Source organism: Plasmodium knowlesi (assembly GCF_000006355.2).
Source record: "Plasmodium knowlesi strain H genome assembly, chromosome: 7".
Taxonomy (NCBI): Eukaryota; Apicomplexa; class Aconoidasida; order Haemosporida; family Plasmodiidae; genus Plasmodium; species Plasmodium knowlesi.
In genome coordinates, this window is record NC_011908.2 from 309,012 (window position 1) to 331,159 (window position 22,148).

The following is a 22,148-nucleotide window of genomic DNA, read 5'->3' on the forward strand; positions in this document are numbered from 1 at the left end:
TTTAGGGTTTAGGGTTTAGGGTTCAGTGTTTAGGGTTCAGGGGTTAGGGTTCAGGGTTTAGGGTGTACCAACAGAAATTTATTCATCCCATATGTGTAACGTTAAGAAGGTGCGGAAAGAAAAAATTCAACACTTATGTCATGCGAAATAAAAAAAATTTCCCATTCCAAAAAATTAAATCATGAATTTTTCCTTTTTTTTTTTTTTTTGGTGTGTATGTAATTTTTTAGCATGAATATCATCACATTTTTTGTAATTGCTTTAGTAACATCTTATAATGATTATTGTATAGACATGGTTTATATGATTATATGGAACCATTATATTTTTTTTTTTACACGAAAAATATTATGAATACAATATACAATTTTTTTTTTTTTCCCCATTATTTGCTTTTTTTTTTTTTTTTTTTTTTTTATTTTATTTTATTTTATTTTATTTTTTTTAAAGTTCTAATTATATGAATGTTCTAGCGTTCTTCCACACTTTTTTGCCACGGAAACTGTAATATAGTGTCCGCGCTGGGGGGCGCTGGCGCTCGCGCGCGGATGTCCCATACATTTTTTTTTACGAGAACAAGATATAACAACTATTGGGGGCAACTTTTCGCAAAGATGGAAACATAATTTAAGGAAAAGAAGAAATAAATAAAGAAAAAAAAATTAAAAAAAAAAAGGAAGAAATATTTTTCGCAAGCGCAAAAAGAAAAAAAAAAAGGAATGTGTGTTCTTAAAAAAAAAAAAGAATGTTTTTTTTTATTTTTTTCTATAAACAAAAGGGTGTCTTTTCACCAACAAAAAAAAAAAAAAAAAAAGAAAGGAATGTTACAAACAAAATAAGAAATAAAGGTGGAAGAAAGAATCTTTCTTTTTCTTTTTTTTTCAAGAAAATATAAAAAGGAAAAAAAGGAAAAAAAAAAAAAGACAAAAGGTGTGAAACCATTATCCTTCATCTTAAACAATAAACCCTAAACCGTCAACCCTAAACCCATGAACCCGGAACCCTTGAACGCTAAACCCTGAACCCTAAACCCTAAACCCTAAACACTGAACCCTAAACCCTAAACCCTAAACACTGAACCCTAAACCCTGAACCCTGAACCCTGAACCCTAAACTGTGAATCCTAAATTGTGAACCCTAAACTGTGAATCCCAAACTGTGAACCCTAAACTGTGAACCCTAAACTGTGAACCTGAGACCATGAACCCTAAACCATGAAACATAACCCCCTAAACCATAAACACGGAACCTAAAATTGGAACACGTTCAATAGGAACTCGTTCCAAAGGAACCCCTTCCATAAGAACCTCTTCCTTAGAAACCTGTTCTTCTTCCATTAATTCGCTTCCCATAAACTCTTGAACCAAAAGTTCCAGAAAATCATTCTGAGCCAATTGTGAGTCCCCTTTTTGACATTCATCCAACACTTCAAAATGAATTTCAATAATCGTGCGACGATTCACGCGACCAGAACGTTTCGTTCTCGTTGGAACAGAACGAGGTTTTCGTTCCTTCACCAATCGATATTCATGTGAACTATCTTGCTGCACATGATCAAGGAGTTGTTCCTGCACCGATGGACCGCGTATTTCAGCAGGAGATCTTCGGAAGCGTGGTCCTCCTTTACCAAGAGGACCAAAATACTAACAAAAAAAAAAAAAAAAAAAAAAAAAATGAGAAGATATTTTTGTTAAGAAGATTGTGAAATGTTCTTTTTACACATTTATTTTATTTTATTTTTTTTTTTTTCCTTTTAACCATTAATTAATTTTTTTTTTCCTTTTAACCATTAAAAAAATTTATTTTTTTTTTTTTTAACCATTAAAAAAATTTATTTTTTTTTTTTTTAACCATTAAAAAAATTTTTTTTTCCTTTTAACCATTAAAAAAATTTTTTTTTTCCTTTTAATCATTAAAAAAATTTTTTTTTCCTTTTAACCATGAAAAAAATTTTTTTTTTCCTTTTAACAATTAATTTTGTCCATTAATTTTTTTTTTTTTTTTCACATTAATTTTTTATTTTATTTTATTAACCATTAAAAAATTTTTTTTTTCATTATTTTTTTTTTTTTTTTATCTTACCTTCCAAAGGTAATAAGCCATAGCAGAAAGACCAATGGAGACAGGAGCCAAAGGAAGAAAAGGGGTAAGGAGATCCGTAATAAGGATGGGACAGACTGTATTCTCTAATGTTTGTTGCATATGGGTTTGTTCTGATTGGAGTAGTGGTTCCACATTGCCCTTTACACTGTCAGTGCCAATTCTGCAAGTTTCATAACCTTCGTTTTGTATGCACACAAAACAAGAATTAGTACTACCATTCTTGTTGCATGGAGATGTTGCACTCATAATGGCATTACTTTGATTGAAAGCATGTTCTATGCCCTTATCTATGTCACATTTAGGATGTACCCAACTATTTCCTTGTTTCTTCTTATTTGCCATTGTTTGCAATTGTTTTGCATATTCTTTAAGAAATAAACAACCCATCGTTTGTTCAAACGATGGGCCGTTAACACGGCCATTACCATGGGTATAAATGTGCTGCAGTCCTGCAGCAAAAAGCAAACAAGCTGCTTTATTTGTTTTGCTTTGTTTATGGCCTAAATTCTTCCAATTAGCGTCGTTGTCGCAGTACTTTAGGAGTTCCTGTTGACTCTGTCCCTCCGTCATATATTCTAAAAGTTCTTTTAATTCCCTTGCGATCTCACCGCTCAAGGCATTCTAAACATAGAACAAAAGAAAGTAAGAAAAAAAAAAAATATATATGTATATGTATACACATATGTATTCACATATGTGTATACATATACATATATACTTATATGTATATACATATACATACATATATATACATATATATATACATATACATATATACATATACATATATACATATATATATACATATGCATATATATATACATATAAGTATATATATATGTAGTTGTTAATAATATGGGTTCCCTTACCCAAGTCACTGTTCCATTGGGGTCTGTTTTTTTTTTATCTTTTCCGTATTGTTTGATTGCACATTGGACTTGAGTACAGAAAGTTTCTATTTTATTTATTTTCTCTAGTGTTTTTTCCTGGTTGTTGTTGGATGCGGTGTTGGAGTTGTCTTGCTCGAGGAGGAGATTGGTCATTTTATCCCCTATTTTGTCATGACCAATTTTGCAATCGGGAAAACTGTCATGTCTTTTGCAAACAAAACAAGAATTAGCAGCATTAGTACCAGTTGAGCACTGAGATCCTCCATTCATAATGGCATTATTTTTATCAAAAGCGTGTTGTATTGCGTCATTCAATTTTTTATTATCTAGAGGACATTGATCTTTTGCATTTTTTGTTAATTGATCAGCATAAAGATTAAGTGCTGCGCACATCATAGTTTGTTTAAGTGGTACCTCATCAATTTTGTTGTTGCTGTCGTTTTTAATATCAGAAATGTGATTTAAACCTGAAGCAAAAAGCTTACAAGCTTTTTGCTTAGCTTTTTTTTCTCCTTCGGTGTCGGTTGACCAAGAAGAACCAATATTCTCCTTGCAGTATTGGTCAAACGTCGTTTGTTCCCAATTCTTATCATTCGTAATATTCTGTAGAAGATTCTTTAATTCATCATCAACAACACCCTTTATTTCACTCTGATCATAAAAAAAGAAAAGAAAAAGAAAGAAAAAAATATATATGTATATGTATACACATATGTATACACATATGTGTATACATATATATATACATATATACATATACATACATGCATGTATATACATATATACATATACATATGTACATATATGTGTATATATATGTCCCTTTTTTTTTTTTTTTTTTTTTTTTTCTCTTTGTGTTTGTAGTATGTTGGTTATGTTAGTATGTTGGTTGTGTTAGTATGTTGGTTATGTTAGTATGTTGTGTTGTGTTAGTATGTTGTGTTGTGTTAGTATGTTGGTTGTGTTAGTATGTTGTGTTGTGTCAGTATGTTGGTTGTGTTAGTATGTTGGTTATGTTAGTATGTTGTGTTGTGGTTGTATGTTGGTTATGTTAGTATGTTGTGTTGTGGTTGTATGTTGGTTGTGTTAGTATGTTGGTTGTGTTAGTATGTTGGTTGTGTCAGTATGTTGGTTAAGTTAGTATGTTGGTTATGTTAGTAGGTTGGTTGTGTTAATATGTTGGTTGTGTTAGTAGGTTGGTTTGTGCTAGTATGTTGGTTATGTTAGTATGTTGGTTGTGTTGTGGTTGTGTTGGTTGTGTTAGTATGTTGGTTGGTGGTAGGTTATGTAGTATCCGGTCTCTGTCGGCGAGCAGTCTTTCCTCTCCCCCCCTAAAGCAGCTAAAGCTAACCCCTGAACCTTACTCTTATACCCTCAAAACCTTATTCCTATACCCCTAAAACTTTATTCCTATACCCTAAAACCTTATTTTTAGACCCCTAAGACCTTCATTCCAGCACCCCCAAAACCTTACTCCTATACCCCTAAGACCTTAATCTAATACCCCTACAACCTTACTCCTAAACCCGGAATCTGACTTCTGACACCCCTACAACCTTACGTCTAACACCCCTACAACCTTATTCTAACACTCCTACAACCATCATTCCGGCACCCCTAGAACAATATTCTGGCACCCTTACAACAATATTCTGGCACCCCTACAACATCATTCCAACACCACAACAACATCATTCCAACACCCCAACAACATCATTCCAACACCACAACAACATCATTCCAACACCCCAACAACATCATTCCAACACCCCAACAACATCATTCCAACACCACAACAACATCATTCCAACACCACAACAACATTATTCCAACACCCCAAACAACATCATTCCAACACCCCAGCAACCTTCCCCCTAAACGCGGAATCCGAATTTTCGCACCCCAGCAACCTTATTCCAACACCCCTACAACTTTATTCAACACCCCTACAACCTTATTTTAACACCCTTACCACCTTATTCCAACACCCCTACAACCTCATTCTAAACGCGGAATCTGACTTCCTTTCTTTATTTTGTTTTTTTAATTTCACTTTCTTCCTTTTCATCAAATTTTCATTATACATATATACATATACATATTTACATATATATACATATACATACATATACATACATATATATATACATATATACATATATACATATATATACATATACATACATATATATATATATATATATACATATATGTGCATACATATATACATATACATATATATACATATATAAACATATATAGATTTATATATATATGTATACATATACATATATAAAACTATATGTGTATATTTGTTGTTAATGTTATTGATGTTGGTTTCCACTTACCCATTTCACTCCGGTGCTTTGTCCACCATTTTTTTTTGCGTAGTATTGTTTTGCTGCACATTGCATTCTACTACAGAAAGAGTCCATTTTATTTATTTCCTTTAATGTTGGTTCCATTTTGACGGCGTCGTCCTTGAGGAGGAGACCTTCCATTTTAGTCTTCACTTCAGTTGCGTTAGTTTTGCAATCTCCATTTGGCGGTGATGTTGTTTTAATCAAAGTTTCTGCAACACTTAGTTTGCAATCCTTAAAGTCTGAAGTGGGTACCCTTTTACATTCAAAGCAGTCTTTATTACTAACACCATTACACGAAGACGAAGCTCTCTTAATTACATTCCAATCATTAAACATTTTTTGTACTATTTTTTCATCAATGGGACATTTATCATTAGATTTTGCAATTATTTGATCAGCATAAAGGTTAAGAGCAATGCAAGCAACTGCTCTATCGAGCAGTTGCTTGTCTTCACCACCAGTACCATTGGGCTTAATGCCATCAATGTATTTTAGTCCCGCCACGATGTGATTACAAGCTTTTCTTTCAACACTTCGTTCATTACCATCACCGAAACCTTGGCATATTCCGTCAATAGTGATTAACGTTGGTTTGTTCTGTCCTTCTGAGGAGATTTTCTCAAACATGGTTTGCAATGTTGTTCTGACGCCATCATCCCCCCAAAAGTCACACTGTAAAGAAGAAGTTATATATATATATATATATATGCATATGCATAAATGCATATGCATATATACATATACATGTATACATACATATGTATACATACGTACATATACATACATATGTATATATGTATATGTTTATATATGTATATACATATGTTTATATGTCTATATATGTATATACATATGTATATACATAAGTATATATATATGTGTATGTATATATATAAGTGTATATGTGTATATGTACATATGTATGTATGTCTATATATGTATATACATATACATATACGTATATATGTATACATACATGCACATGTACATACATATATATGTATATATGTGTATATGCACATAGTTATATAGTAATATTTACCCAAGTCTTCTTCGTACCACTACTAGTGCTGGCGGCACCACTGCCACTGTTGGGACCACCAGTACCGTTCATTTCGTTTTGGAACCATTTGGGTGCGGCACATTTGAGTTGATCACATAAAGACTTCGTTTCGTTTATTTTGTCCATAGTTGATTTCATTTCGTTTTCCTTCTGCTTGAGCAATGCATCAACTTTGTTCTTTGCAGTTTCTGTGCCGGTTTTGTCAACCGGCACATTGCAATTATCAATATTGTCTTCCCATTTACAGTCAATGCACGGGCTACCGTTCGGGCATGGATCATTAGATTTATTAATTTTTTCATTCCATTCCTTAAATGCCTTCTCTAAACCAGAAGTGATGACACAAGTTGAGTCTTTTTGCAGTTGTTTTGCATATTCTTTAAGAAGAAAACAACCCACTGTTTGTCTCAACAGTGGGTTGGTCGACAGAATGGGGTAAGTTGAATCTATATTCGTTGAAGAATCCTTCAGTTTGTTAAAACCTGCTGTAAGATGTTGGCATGCTTTCCTTTCAGGGTCAGTCGCTTGTCTGGAGGCAGTGCCACCATTGGTGGCACTGCCATCTTCCATTTGACCACATACAGTTCCATTGTCTTTGTCCCCATTTGTCTTCATTGCTGTGGACAATTCTGTCCACAGCTTCTCAACTTCGCCACCTTTCTTCCAAAAGTCGTTCTGTAAAGAGGAATATATATATATATATATATATATGCATATGCATAAATGCATATGCATATATACATATACACATATGTATATGTACATACATATACATACGTATATGTATAAGTATACGTTCTTTTTCTTTTTTTCTTTTCCTTTTTCTATCCTGTTTTCTGCCATCCGATTAGTATGTAGTATGCAGTTAGTGTGTAGTATCCGGTCTCGGTCGGCGAGGAGTCTTTCCTCTCCCCCCCCCTAAAGCAGCTAAAGCTAACCCCTGAACCTTATTCCTAAACCCTGAAACCACATTCCTATACCCCTAAAACCTTACTCCTATACCCTAAAACCCTACTCCTATACCCCAACAACATCATTCCAATACCCTTACCACCTTATTTTAACACCCTTATCACCTTATTGTGACACCACTAAGACCCTATTCTAACACCCCTAAGACCCTATTCGGACACCCCTAAGACCCTATTCTGACACCCCTAAAACCTTATTCTAACACACTTACCACCTTATTCGGACACCCTTACCACCTTATTCTAACACCCTTACCACCTTATTCTAACACCCCTACAAACTCTATTCCAATACCCCTACAACCTTCCTCCTAAACCCGGAACCCTACTCCTAAACCCGGAACCCTACTCCAATAACCCGGAAACCTTACTCCTAAACCCGGAACCCTACTCCTAAACCCGGAACCCTACTCCTAAACCCGGAAACCTACTCCTAAACCCGGAACCCTACTCCTAAACCCGGAACCCTACTTCTAAACCCGGAACCCTACTCCTAAACCCGGAACCCTACTCCTAAACCCGGAACCCTATTCCTAAAACCGGAACCCTACTCCTAAACCCGGAACCCTACTCCTAAACCCGGAACCCTACTCCTAAACCCGGAACCCTACTCCTAAATCCGGAATCTGGCTTATGGCACCCCCACAACCTTATTCTAACACCCGGAATCTGAGTTATAACACCCCTGCAACCTCATTCCTATACCCCGAATACCTTACTCCTATACCCTTAAAACCTTATTCCTATACCCCTAAAACCTTATTCTAACACCCGTACCACCTTATTCTAATACCCCCACAACCTTCACTCTTATACCCCTAACACCCTATTCTGACACCCCCGAATATGAATTTTCTTTTTTTTTATTTTTTAATTTTTTTTCTTTTTCTTTTTACTCCTTTTATTCCTTTTATTCGTTTTTCTTCTATTTTATTATACTTACCGCACTGCTCTTGAGTGGTTCCGTAGACGTAGTGAGTGCTTGTACCTTTGATGATAAACATTGGAGACGCTTACACAAGGGACCTTTATTTCCGTCGGTATCAGTTATGTCCTTGAGGGTTTTATTGACTTCGGCAGCTTTGTCTGTGAGCAATGAATCCATTTTCTCTTTCACTTTGTCATTGCCATTACCATTGGGGCAATCCTTAATTTTGTCATAGACGTCCAATTTGCAAACAAAGCAAGGTTTACCATTTATGCAATGCTGGTTTTTAATTTGTTCTGCAGAGTCGAAAGCTTTCTTTATTCCTTCGTCTATGTCACAAATAGGGCTCTCTTTTTTCATTTTTCTTATAAGAGCGTTTAACATTAAGCAGGAGACGAATTGTTTAGTATCCTGGTGGTCGAAGGGGTTTTCATTTTTTACTGTGCCATTGTTCCCTAAACTGTAGGTTTCCAGAATACTGGAAATGCGATGTAATCCTGCAGCAGTAAGCAAACATGCCTTTTTATTGGCTTCGCCATGGGCGTCTGTCCCCCACTTTTTACTGTCTTTGTCCTTTTCGCAGTGAGTAGTAACTTCATCATTATTCATCATTTTCCCCATATGACCCACGAATCCATTGAAGAGCCAATCGTAGCCCTTAATTATCGTATCCTAGGGGGTGAGGGGCATATATATATATATATATATATATATATATATATATATATATATATATATATATGTGCATATACATAAATGTATATGTATGTACATACATATGTATATGTATTCATGATGCCGCGGATTACATATAGATGATTGAGGTCGTCTGTTACACTTACCCAACGTTCCCCATTCGCTCTGCCCCTGATCTGTCCATACTTCTTACTAATGCAATCTAAGCGTTCACATAATTTCACCTGATCACACGGTTTACCTGAATACATACACATACAAAGGAAGGAAAAAAAAAAAAGAAAAGAAAAAAGAGAAGAAATTATTACTTTTGTTTTTTTTTTGTTCTGTTCTACAGATGGATGTGGAATCGTCATATATTTGTTATTGGGTTGGAGGAATGTGGTTGGGTTCACTTACATATGGTTGTAATTAGAGCATCCTTCTGGAGCGTAGTATCTTTTTCGAGGAAATCATCTACCTTCGCCTTTACTTGGTCATTGTTACTGTTCACATTGCAACTTGACAACTGTGTATACCTCTCACATGTGAAACATTTATCATCATTGCACTTATTGTCCCCCTTAATTTGTCCACTATTGCCAAATGCCTTATTTATTCCTTCCGTCACACTCCTTTCCTCTTTACATGTAAGTTCCTTGCTTTCCATTTTATCTGCTATGGCATTTAATAAAACACAATGCATCGTTCTTTGAAACGATGCCTCAACGGCACCGTCGGTGCCGGTGCCGTTCGTGATATTGTAGAGGTTTTTTAATCCTGCTGCTATAAGGAGGCAAGCCTCCTTATCTCTCGGCCTTCCGTCCGTATGATTCCCGAGGTCGCAGTAATTCACTAGAACTTTTCTCTTATCTTCAGATGTGGCCGCGACCAGTTGGGTGAGTTCAGTTTTGACTTGTTCCCATACATCCTTCTACAAGTAATATATATATATATATATATATATATATATATATATATATATATATATATATGCATATACGTATATACACATATACATGTATATATACACACTTACATGTATGTATATGTATATATGTATATGTACATATATATATACATATATTTATACATACGTATATATATGTATATGCATATACATCTAAGTGTATCGGTACATATGCACATATGTAAGTGCATGTATATATATATTTATATCTACATATGTGTAAGTGTATATGTATGTACACGCATATATGTATGCATGTATAAATTTATATGTCCATATGCATACGTACGTATATGTATGCGCGCTTAACGTTTATTTCCTTACCCAACTGCGACTCCCATTATTCTGTTTGATCCATCTATTAGATACACATTCAAAGCGTTGACATAAGTTCAGTTTATTTACAGCTTCCGTCCCTTCCTTCAGTGCTTGGTCAGTGTCCTTATTGATGATGGTATTCAATTTGTCCTCAACCTTGTCATTGGTGCCGCTTTGTCCATTTGTGCTAATTTCGCAACTTTCATATTTTTCCTGTTCCCATTTGCATGGAATACATTGTCCATTACCACCAGTGCAGGCAGTACCAATACCCTTCCCAGCAGTTGCGAATGCTTTCTTTATTCCTTCCTCTATGTCACAAACAGCTTTTTCTTTCATGTGTTTTGCATAAGAGTGAAGTAAGAAACAACCCATCGTTTGTCTAAACGATGGGTTGTCTAAAACAGACGACGACGCCGTCGGCGTCGTCGCCGCCGCCGACGCCTCCGGCTTCTTATACAGTTCTTCAAAGCCGGCATGCAAATACTTGCATGCCCACTTCTCAGCTTCAGTTTCAAATGAACCACATTCTCCATTCCCTGTTCCATTAGTTGCCTTCATTTTCTCTGCTAATTCATCCCACAGTGTCTTCACGGGGCTATCATTCCCTGTCCAAAATTCTTCCTATATAAGTGGAGTTATATATATATATATATATATATATATATATATATATATATATATATATATATATATATGCATATGCATAAATGCATATGCATATATACATATGTATGTATACATATGTATACATACATACGTATATATGTAGATGTATACATATACACATATATGTGTGTATATATGTATGTATATATGTATATGTGCATATGTCTATTTGCATGTATATATGTATATATGTACATATCTATTTACATGTATATGTGTATGTACATTTATGTATATGTATATACGTACATTTGTGTACATCTATACATATATGTATATGCGTATGTACGTGTTTATGTATACATCTGTACATGTATGTATATAGGCATACATGTATACATACATATATATATGTAGATGTACATACGTATATATATATATATATATATATATATATATATATATATATATATACACATATATGTATATGTGTATATGTCTATTTGCATGTATATATGTATGTATATGTGTATATGTACATGTCTATGTAGATGTATATATGTGTATATGTATATGTACACAAGTACATTTTCTTCCTTACGTCGTTGATCTGTGTTTGTGGTGTTCCTTTTGCTGTCTTCCAGTGGTTTATAGCACAGTGTAGACGATCACATAAAGTGGCTTTCTTATTTATTTCTTCGAATGTGGATTTCACTTTGGTGTTGGAGTCCTTGTTTAACTCCTCCTTTACGCTATCCAACAGAAGTTCATTCCTAATTTTAGAACCCGTGCACACCTGATGCTCCTTTCCACATGGCTGACAGGAACCATCCCCCTTAACTTTCTCCTCACACCATTTCTCATATTTCTTATTCTCCTGCGCTGCAGCAAATGCTTTAATTATGCCGTCTTCGACGGCACAGGCATAACCACCCCCCTGAGCATGTTGTTTTAATTTCTCTGCGAATGCATTGAGTATTACACAACGCATGGTAGACTTAAATATTCGATCATTCAATTTGCGTGGCCCCGAAGCTGTGTCATCATCCCCAACTTTATATACCTCCTTTAATGCTTTAATCATAATGTTGCATGTTGTTTTGCTTACACAATTTGCATTTTCATTGGGGCATATGATGCCCTTGCACAGATCGTCTGCATCGCCGTCGCTTCCCCCATTGTCAGGCAGGGCATTGTAAAGGCTGGTAACTTCCGTTTTGACTTCGTTCCACATTTCCTTCTACAATTGAAGAAATATATATATATATATATATATATATATGCATATGAATATACATACATACGTATATACGTATGTGTGTACATGTACATACATAAGTATATACATATATATATGTATGTGTGTATGCGTATATATGTATGTGTATATTTATTCATCCCATGAAAACATATATAATGCATGCGCATACACTTCGTACACTAATATATAATCTCATAGAGTAGACAATTATATATGTGCCCATACCCTGTCAGCTTGCTGCTCCTCCTTTTTCCCCCTGTCTGGGAACCATTGCTTCATTGCACACTGTGCGCGATCACATAAACCATCTATGTCCTTACATTGACCACCCTCTATATGGAAAGAAGGGAAGGTAAAAAAAAAAGAAGGAACGAAAAGAAGAAATGAATGTAGAAGGAAGGAAAAAGTTCCTTCTTTCCCACTACAACAAATATTCTATCTTTCTATTCTTTCTATTCTTTCTATTTTTTTATTACTTAGTGCTTTTTCGGATGCGGTCTGTAATTTCGTTATTGCCTTGGTTAGTTCTTCAGTGTCCACTGTAACACCACCAGCAGTACTATCCTTCTTCACTACTCCTAGAAGTGCATTTTCTAATGTGATGTCTGGTATTCTAATGTTGTCGTTCATTAGGACATCCAACACACTCGGTTGACTATTGTTCCCCCCGTGCGCGTTAGCGCCTGATAGACTGAGAAATTTTGCCATAACTTCCATATTGTCTTTCCTTGCTTTCTTCTTTTCGTCCTCCCCCCCAGGACACATTCCCTCACCAACATACATTGCTCCACCCACCCACCTGCTATATATATCCCCCTTCTTCCTCTCTGCCCTCCCCTTATCTTCCTTAACCCAATTTTTAATTCTATCCCCAAGAACTGTTCTACCAAGAGTTAAACCCTCAGCAGTAATGCTTTTACACATATTCAAGTTTTCTAAATGCCGTGAAGTCAAGTGCACACTTAACTTCGTGTCCACATCTTCACGGACCTTCTGTATGACGTCCCCCAATTTACAGTGTTCCCCATAAATATCCCAGAGGCCGACCATGCCGACGATACATCGTTTAAAAATTTCGTCCGCCGACATATGCTTCTCAATCTTTGCTGGATGATCCGTCCTCACTCCCCTTAGCAGCCCCCACCTCTCTGTTTTTACTCCACTCATGAAATATCGTATTTTAAGTATGCCTTGACATAGTGTCTTCACGCCATCCACATACACTGCACCATTAGTCAAGTGCCCCGTACTCTCACAGAGTTTATCCATTTCAAAAGACTGTTGGGCCTCCTTTACTTCTTTCACGAAGGCATCATACGTTGGCTCGAGATCCTTCCATAATGCATCCTACAGAGGAAATTAAGGAAGAAAAGAAGGACAAATGTACGTATACAGACTAAAGTGCGAGTACACATACATATACATACATATATATGTACATATATGTATATATATGTATATATATATGTATATATATGTATATATATATATATGTATATACATGTATATATGTATATGTGTGTATGTATACGTATGATGGACACATTCATTCCCCTCTTCACTTCATCTTCCTGTTATATTTACTTACTGTAATAGTGCCCTTCCCCACGTTCTCCTTATTTTTCTCTAACCACTTCTTTAACCATTCTTGCCACAATGGGTTCCCCGACTGCCCTGCTGGGGCGCTGGGATTGGCCATGGTTGCTCTTTTTTTTCTTTGTCTTCTACAATTTGTATATATTATGAAGAATGAAAATAATGAACATGACTATTAAAAAATATATATAGAAAATTTTTTTTTTTCTTTGAATCATTCCTTCCTTCCTTCTTTCTTGCTTCTTTCTTTTCCCCTAAAAAGGATCCTTTTCATCTCCTTCCCTTAACAAGAGATTACTTTTCCTCACTACTCCTTCCCTCAAGAAGAGATTACTTCTTTCTACCTTCTTCTAAGAAGAGATTATTTTGTCCCGTCCTTCCCTTTCTCCTTATCTTCCCCTCTAAGAAAAGATTATTTTGTCCTCTCTATATCCTTCTCCTTACCGTTCTCTAAGAAGAGATAACTTCCTTTTCCCTTCCTGTAAGAAGAGATTATTTTGTCCCCCTCCTATATTCCTTACCTTCCTTTAAGAAAAGAATATTTTACATTACTATTCCTTACCTCCCCTTAAGAAGAGATTATTCTGCTCTACTACTCTTTACCTTTAAGAAGAGATTATTTTGTCCCCCCTCTATATTCCTTACCGTTCTCTATGAAGAGATTATTTTTCCTTACTACTCTTTACTTTCCCCTAACAGGAGATTATTTTGTCCCTTACTACTCCTTAACTTTCCCCTCTAAGAAGAGATTATTTCGTCCCCCTTCTTTTCTCCTTACCTTCCCTTCTAAGAAGAGATTATTTTGTCCCTTCCTCTTTCTTCCTTACCTTCACCTCTAAGAAGAGATTATATTGCCCTACTACTCCTTACCTTCCCCTAACAGGAGATTACTTCCTCCCCTTTCTCCTTAAGAAGGGATTATTTTGTCCTTACTACTCCTTTTTAACTCCCTCTAAGAAGAGATTACCTAAACCCTAAACCCTACTTACCTCCCTCTAAGAAGAAAATTATTTTGTCCCCCTCCTTCTCCTCACCTTATCCTAAGAAGGGATTATTTTGTCCCTTCCTTTCTCCTTACCTTAAGAGGAGATTATTCTGCCCCACTACTACTTACCTCCTTATCCTACCCCTAAGAAGAGATTACCTAAACCCTGAACCCTACTTACCTTCCTCTAAGAAGAAATTATCTAAACTCCGAACCCTTCTTACCTTCCTTTAAGAAGAGATTATTTTGCCTCTCCTTCTTTTTACCTTCCTTCCTCTAAGATGAGATTATTTTGCCTTCTTACTACTCCTTACCTTCCTCTAAGAACAGACTACTTTTCCTTTCTTTCTCCTTACCTTCCCCTCTAAGAAGAGATTATTTTGTCCTCACTACTGCTTCACCTTCCCCTTAAGAAGAGATTATTTTATCCCCTACTACTTCTTATCCTTCCCCTCTAAGAATAGAGATTATTTTTGCCCTTACTACTCCTTACCTTCACCTCTGAGAAGAGATTTATTTTGCCCTTCCTTCTCTTCCTTTAAGAACAGATAAATTCCTTACCTTCCCGTAAGAAGAGATTATTCTATCCCCCTATTACTTACCTTCCCCTCTAAGAAGAGATTATTTTGCCTTACAACACCTTACCTTCCCTTAAGAGGAAATTATTTTAACCGACTACAACTTACCTTCCTTCCTCTAAGAAGAGATTATTTTGTCCCTTACTACTCCTTATCCTTCCCCTCTAAGAAGAGATTTATTTTGTCCCTTTCTTACTCCTTACCCTCCCCTCTAAGAAGAGATTACCTAAACCCTGAACCCTAAACCCTAAAACGTAAACACTGAACCCTTCTTACCTCCCTCTAAGAAGAGATTATTCTGCCCCCCTTTTTACTTTCTCCTTACCTTCCCCTCTAAGAAGAAATTACCTAAACTCCGAACCCTCCTTACCTCCCTATAGGAAGAGATTACTTAAAACCTGAACCCTCCTTACCTTCCTCTAAGAAGAGATTATTTTGTCCCTTACTACTCCTTAACTTTCCCCTCTAAGAAGAGATTATTTTGCCCTCACTACTCCTTACCGTCCTCTAAGAAGAGATTACCTAAACCCTGAACCCTTCTTACCTTCCTTTGAGAAGGGATTATTTTGTCCCCTTCCTTTTATTTTGCTTTCTTCCTTCCTCTAAGAAGAGGTTACTTAAACCCTGAACCCTTCTTACCTCCCTCTAAGAAGAGATTATTTTGTCCCCTTACTACTCCTTCTTACCTTCCCCTCTAAAAGGAAATTATTTTGTCGTACTACTCCTTATCTTTCCCTCTAAGAAGAGATTACCTAAACCCTGAACCCTTCTTACCTTCCTCTAAGAAGAGATTACCTAAACCCTGAACCCTTCTTACCTTCCTCTAAGAAGAGATTACCTAAACCCTGAACCCTACTTACCTCCCTCTAAGAAGAGATTCTTTTGTCCCCTTCTATTTTTCTCCTTACCTTCCCCTAAGAAGAGATTATTTTGCCCCTTCCTTTTTCTTCCTTACCTTCCTGTAAGAAGAGATTATTTTGCCCCTACTACTCCTTACCTTCCCCTCTAAGAAGAGATTATTTTGCCCCTTCCTTCTTTTTCCTTAAGAGGAGATTACTTCTTTCTTCCTTTGAGAAGAGATTATTTTGCCCTTACTACTCCGTACTTTTTCTAAGAATAGATTATTTTGCCCCCTTCTTTTCCCTTAAGAGGAGATTATATTGCCCTTACTACTCCTTACCTTCCCCTCTAAAAGGAAATTATTTTGTCGTACTACTCCTTACCTTTCCTCTAAGAAGAAATTATTTTGCCTTCCTTTCACTTTTTCCCCTTCCTTACTCCAAGAAGAGATTATTTTGTCCCCTTCCTTTCTCCTTATCTTCCCCTCTAAGAAGAGATTATTTTGTCCCTTCCTTACTCCTCAACTTCCCCTCTAAGAAGAGATTATTTTGCTCTACTACTCCTTCTCTTTACCTCCCTCTAAGAGGAGATTATTTTGCCCCTTCTTTTTCTCTAAGAAGAAATTATTCTGCCCCTCTCTATATCCTTCTCCTTACCTTCCCCTCTAAGAAGAGATTATTTCTTCCTAGCTCCCACTAAAAAGGGATTATTCTGCCTCAGTACTCCTTACCTTCCCCTCTAGGAAGAAATTATTGTGCCTTACTACTCCTTATCCTTCCCCTCTAGGAAGAGATTATTTTGCCCCCTTCTATTTTTCTCCTTACCTTCCCCTAAGAAGAGATTATTTTGCCTTACTACTACTTACCGTTCTCTAAGAGGAGATTATCTAAACGCTGAACTCTTCTTACCTTCCCCTCTAAGAAGAGATTACCTAAACCCTGAACCTTTCTTACCTTCCTCTAAGAAGAAATTACCTAAACCCTGAACCCTTCTTACCTTCCCCTCTAAGAAGAGATTATTTTGCCCCACTAATCCTTCCCCTTTCTTTAAAAAAGAGCTTATTTTGACCCTTACTACTCCTTACCTTTCCGCTAAGAAGAAATTATTTTGTCCCTTCCTTAATCTTTACCTTCTCCTAAGAGGAGATTATTTTGCCCCCTTCCTTTTTCCTTATCCTCCCCTCTAAGGAAAGATTATTTTGCCCCTTACTACTCCTTATCCTTACCTTCCTCTAAGAAGAGATTATTTTGCCCTTTTCCTTCTCCTTACCTTCTTTTAAGGAGAGATAATTTTGCCCCTCTCGTTTTATTTTCTTTCTCCCTTCCTCTAAGAACAGATTATTTTGTCCCCTTCTTTCTTTTTCCTTCCTTTAAGAAGAGATTATTTTGTCCTCCTTTCACTTTTTCTTTACCTTCCCCTCTAAGAAGAGATTATTTTGTCCCTTACTACTCCTTACTTTCCCCTCTAAGAAGAGATTATTTTGCCCTACTACTCCTTACCGTCCCCTCTAAGAAGAGACTATTTTAACTTACTACTCTTTACCGTTCTCCAGGAGGAGATTACTTCGACCCCTTCTATTTTTTCCTTACCTTCCCCTAGGAAGAGATTACTTTGTCCCCCCTTCCTTAATCCTTACCTTCCTTCCTCTAAGAAGAGATTATTGTGTCCCCTTCTACTTTCCCCTTACGTTCGCTTAAGAAGAGATTATTCTGTCCCCCTTTCACTTTTATTTTCTTTCTTCCTTCCCCTAAGAAGAGATTATTTTGTCCCTTCCTTAATCCTTACCTTCTCCTCTAAGAAGAGATTACCTAAACCCTGAACCCTTCTTACCTCCCTCTAAGAAGAGATTATTTTGCCCTACTACTCCTTACCTTCCCCTCTGTAAGAAGAGATTATTTTGCCCTTTTCCTTCTCCTTACCTTCTTTTAAGGAGAGATAATTTTGCCCCTCTCGTTTTATTTTCTTTCTCCCTTCCTCTAAGAACAGATTATTTTGTCCCCTTCTATATTTTCCTTCCTTCCTCTAAGAAGAGATTATTTTGTCCTCCCTTCAATTTTTCTTTACCTTCCCCTCTAAGAAGAGATTATTTTGCCTTCACTACTCCTTCTCCTTACCTTCCTTCCTCTAGGAAGAGATTATTTTGTCCTCCTTTTTACTTTATCCTTACCTTCCCCTCTAAGAGAAGATTATTTTGCCTTTACTGCTCCCTTCCCTCTAAGAAGAGATTATTTTGTCCCCTTCCTTTCTCCTTATCTTCCCCTCTAAGAAGAGATTATTTTGTCCCTCCCCTTTTATTATCTTCCTTACCTTCCTCTAAGAAGAGATAAGCTAAACTCTGAACTCTTCTGACCTTCCTCCAAGAAGAGATTATTTGGCCCCTCTTTCACTTTTTCCTCTTCCTTCCTCTAAGAAGGGATTATTTTGCCCTACTACTCCTTACCGTTCTCTAAGGAGAGATTATTTTGTCCTACTACTCCCTACCTTCAAGAAGAGATTATTTTGCCCTTACTACTGCTTACCTTCCCCTCTAAGAAGAAGAATTATTTTGCCTTACTACTCTTTACCGTACCCTCTAAGAAAAGATTATTTTGCCTTACAACAACTTACCTTCCCCTCTAAGAAGAGATTATTTTGCCTTACAACAACTTACCTTCCCCTCTAAGAAGAGATTATTTTGCCCAACTACTCTTTACCTTTCCTCTAAGAAGAGATTATTTTGTCACTTCCTTTTTCTTCTCCTTACTCTAAGAGGAGATAACTTCCTCACCTTCCTTTAAGAAGAGATTACTTCTTTCTACGTTACTCCAAGAAGAGATTATTTTGCCCTACTACTCCTTACCTTCCCCTCTAAGAGGAGATTATTTTGCTCTACTACTACTCTTTACCTTACCCTCTAAAAGGAAATTATTTTGTCGTACTACTCCTTACTCCTTACTTTCCCTTAAGAGGAGATTATTTTGCCCAACTACTCTATACCGTTCTCTAAGAAGAGATTATTTTGCCCAACTACTCTATACCGTTCTCTAAGAAGAGATTATTTTGTCCCTTACTACTCCTTACTCCTTCCCTTTCTCTAAGAAGAGATTAGCAAAACCCTAAACCCTTTTTACCTTCCCCTCTAAGAAGAAATTAACTAAACCCTTCCTTAATCCTTACCTTCCCCTCTAAGAATAGATTATTTTGCCTTCCTCCCTTAATCCTTACTTTCCCCTAAGAAGAGATTATTCAGTCCCTTCCTTCCACTTTACCTTCCCTTAAGAAGAGATTACTTCTTCCTTCCTCTAAGAAGAGATTATTCTGCCCTCTACATTCCACTAAGAAGGATCCTTTGCATCCCCTTCCTCTAAGGTGAGATTATTCTGTCCCTTTCTTTTTCCTTTGAGAAGAGAATATTTTTCCCCCCTTTCTTCTAAGAAGAGATTACCTAAACTCCGAACCCTTCTTACCTCCCTCTTAGAAGAGATTACTTCTTTCTTCCTTTCTCTAAGAAGAGATTATTTTGACTTCCTTCCCTTTCTCCTTACCTTCCTTCCTCTAAGAAGAAATTATTTTGTCCCTTACTACTCCCTTCCCTTAAGGGAAAAAAAAGGTAGAAACATATTTTTTTCCTATATATACAAGAGTGCATATATTTATATACAATATATATATATAATAATAAATGTTGGTGGTGGTGGTATAAACCTTCTATATATTCATATACAAAATATATATAAATAATAAATGTTGTTGGTGGTGTAAACCTTTTATATATATTTATATACAATATATATATAAATAATAAATGTTGTTGGTGGTGTAAACCTTTTATATATATTTATATACAATATATATATAAAATAATAAATGTTGTCGGTGGTGTAAACCTTTTATATATATTTATATACAATATATATGAATAATAAATGTTGTTGGTGGTATAAACCTTTTATATATATTTATATACAATACATATATGAATAATAAATGTTGGTGGTGTTGTAAACCTTTTATATATATTTATATACAATATATATGAATAATAAATGTTGGTGGTGGTGGTATAAACCTTTTATATATATTTATATACAATATATATGAATAATAAATGTTGTTGTCGGTGGTGTAAACCTTTTATATATATTTATATACAATATATATGAATAATAAATGTTGTTGGTGGTGGTGTAAACCTTTTATATATATTTATATACAATATATATATGTAATAATAATGTTGTTGGTGGTGGTATAAACCTTTTATATATATTTATATACAATATATATGAATAATAAATGTTGTTGGTGATGGTGTAAACCTTTTATATATATTTATATACAATATATATATGAATAATAATGTTGGTGATGGTGTAAACCTTTTATATATATTTATATACAATATATATGAATAATAAATGTTGTTGGTGGTGGTGTAAACCTTTTATATATATTTATATACAATATATATAAAATAATAAAGGTTGTTGGTGGTGTAAACCTTTTATATATATTTATATACAATATATATGAATAATAAATGTTGTTGGTGATGGTGTAAACCTTTTATATATATTTATATACAATATATATATGAATAATAATGTTGTTGGTGGTGTAAACCTTTTTATATATATTTATATACAATATATATGAATAATAAATGTTGTTGGTGGTGGTATAAACCTTTTATATATATTTATATACAATATATATATGAATAATAATGTTGTTGGTGGTGTAAACCTTTTATATATATTTATATACAATATATATAAATAATAAATGCTGATGGTGGTGTAAACCTTTTATATATATTTATATACAATATATATATATAAAATAATAAATGTTGGTGGTGGTGTAAACCTTTTATATATATTTATATACAATATATATGAATAATAAATGTCGTTGTTGGTGGTGTAAACCTTCTATATATATTTATATACAATATATATGAATAATAATGTTGTTGTTGGTGTAAACCTACTACATATTTTTGTATACAATATATATGAATAATAAATGTTGTTGGTGGTGTAAACCTTTTTATATATATTTATATACAATATATATGAATAATAAATGTTGTTGGTGGTGGTATAAACCTTTTATATATATTTATATACAATATATATAAATAATAAATGTTGTTGGTGGTGTAAACCTTTTATATATTTCTGTATACAATATATATGAATAATAATGTTGTTGGTGGTATAAACCTTTTATATATATTTATATACAATATATATGAATAATAAATGTTGTTGGTGGTATAAACCTTTTATATATATTTATATACAATATATAAATAATAAATGTTGTTGGTGGTATAAACCTTTTATATATATTTATATACAATATATGAATAATAAATGTTGTTGGTGGTGTAAACCTTTTATATATATTTATATACAATATATATGAATAATAAATGTTGTTGGTGGTGGTATAAACCTTTTATATATATTTATATACAATATATATATGAATAATAAATGTTGTTGGTGGTGTAAACCTTTTATATATATTTATATACAATATATATGAATAATAATGTTGTTGTTGGTGGTGTAAACCTTTTATATATATTTATATACAATATATATGAATAATAAATGTTGTTCGTGGTGTAAACCTTTTATATATATTTATATACAATATATATGAATAATAAATGTTGTTGGTGGTATAAACCTTTTATATATATTTATATACAAAATATATATATGAATAATAAATGTTGTTGGTGGTGTAAACCTTTTATATATATTCATATACAATATATATATATATATATATATATATATATATGAATAATAATAAATGGTGGTGTGAACCTTTCCCCGGAGGAGAGTGCCAGTGGGTCGGGTTTGGCGTGTTTCTTTTCTATATCTATGAACTTCCAACTCCCCAAAGATCCGTTTCCGTAGGAATCGAACCGTTGAATGTTCACATCAAGATCCACATGCCTTGCCGCTGAGCAGATATCACTGAAAATATATGTGATATA

The 22,148-nt window shown here is 34.6% G+C and overlaps 1 protein-coding gene across 1 annotated transcript; it reads right to left on the bottom strand.

The window, feature by feature from the left end:
* Window positions 1-1,229: 1,229 nt before the first annotated feature.
* Window positions 1,230-13,850, bottom strand: PKNH_0706000 (SICAvar, type I; the record flags this gene model as incomplete). The annotated part of the gene is made up of 13 exons (XM_039113922.1): window positions 1,230-1,643; window positions 2,083-2,724; window positions 2,973-3,644; window positions 5,342-6,028; window positions 6,399-7,094; window positions 8,334-8,990; window positions 9,161-9,255; window positions 9,414-9,927; window positions 10,288-10,905; window positions 11,492-12,130; window positions 12,377-12,483; window positions 12,628-13,498; window positions 13,740-13,850. 13 exons carry the CDS (start codon window positions 13,848-13,850, stop codon window positions 1,230-1,232), a joined length of 6,723 nt encoding a protein of 2,240 aa, XP_038969563.1.
* Between the last annotated feature and the right edge of the window lie 8,298 nt (window positions 13,851-22,148).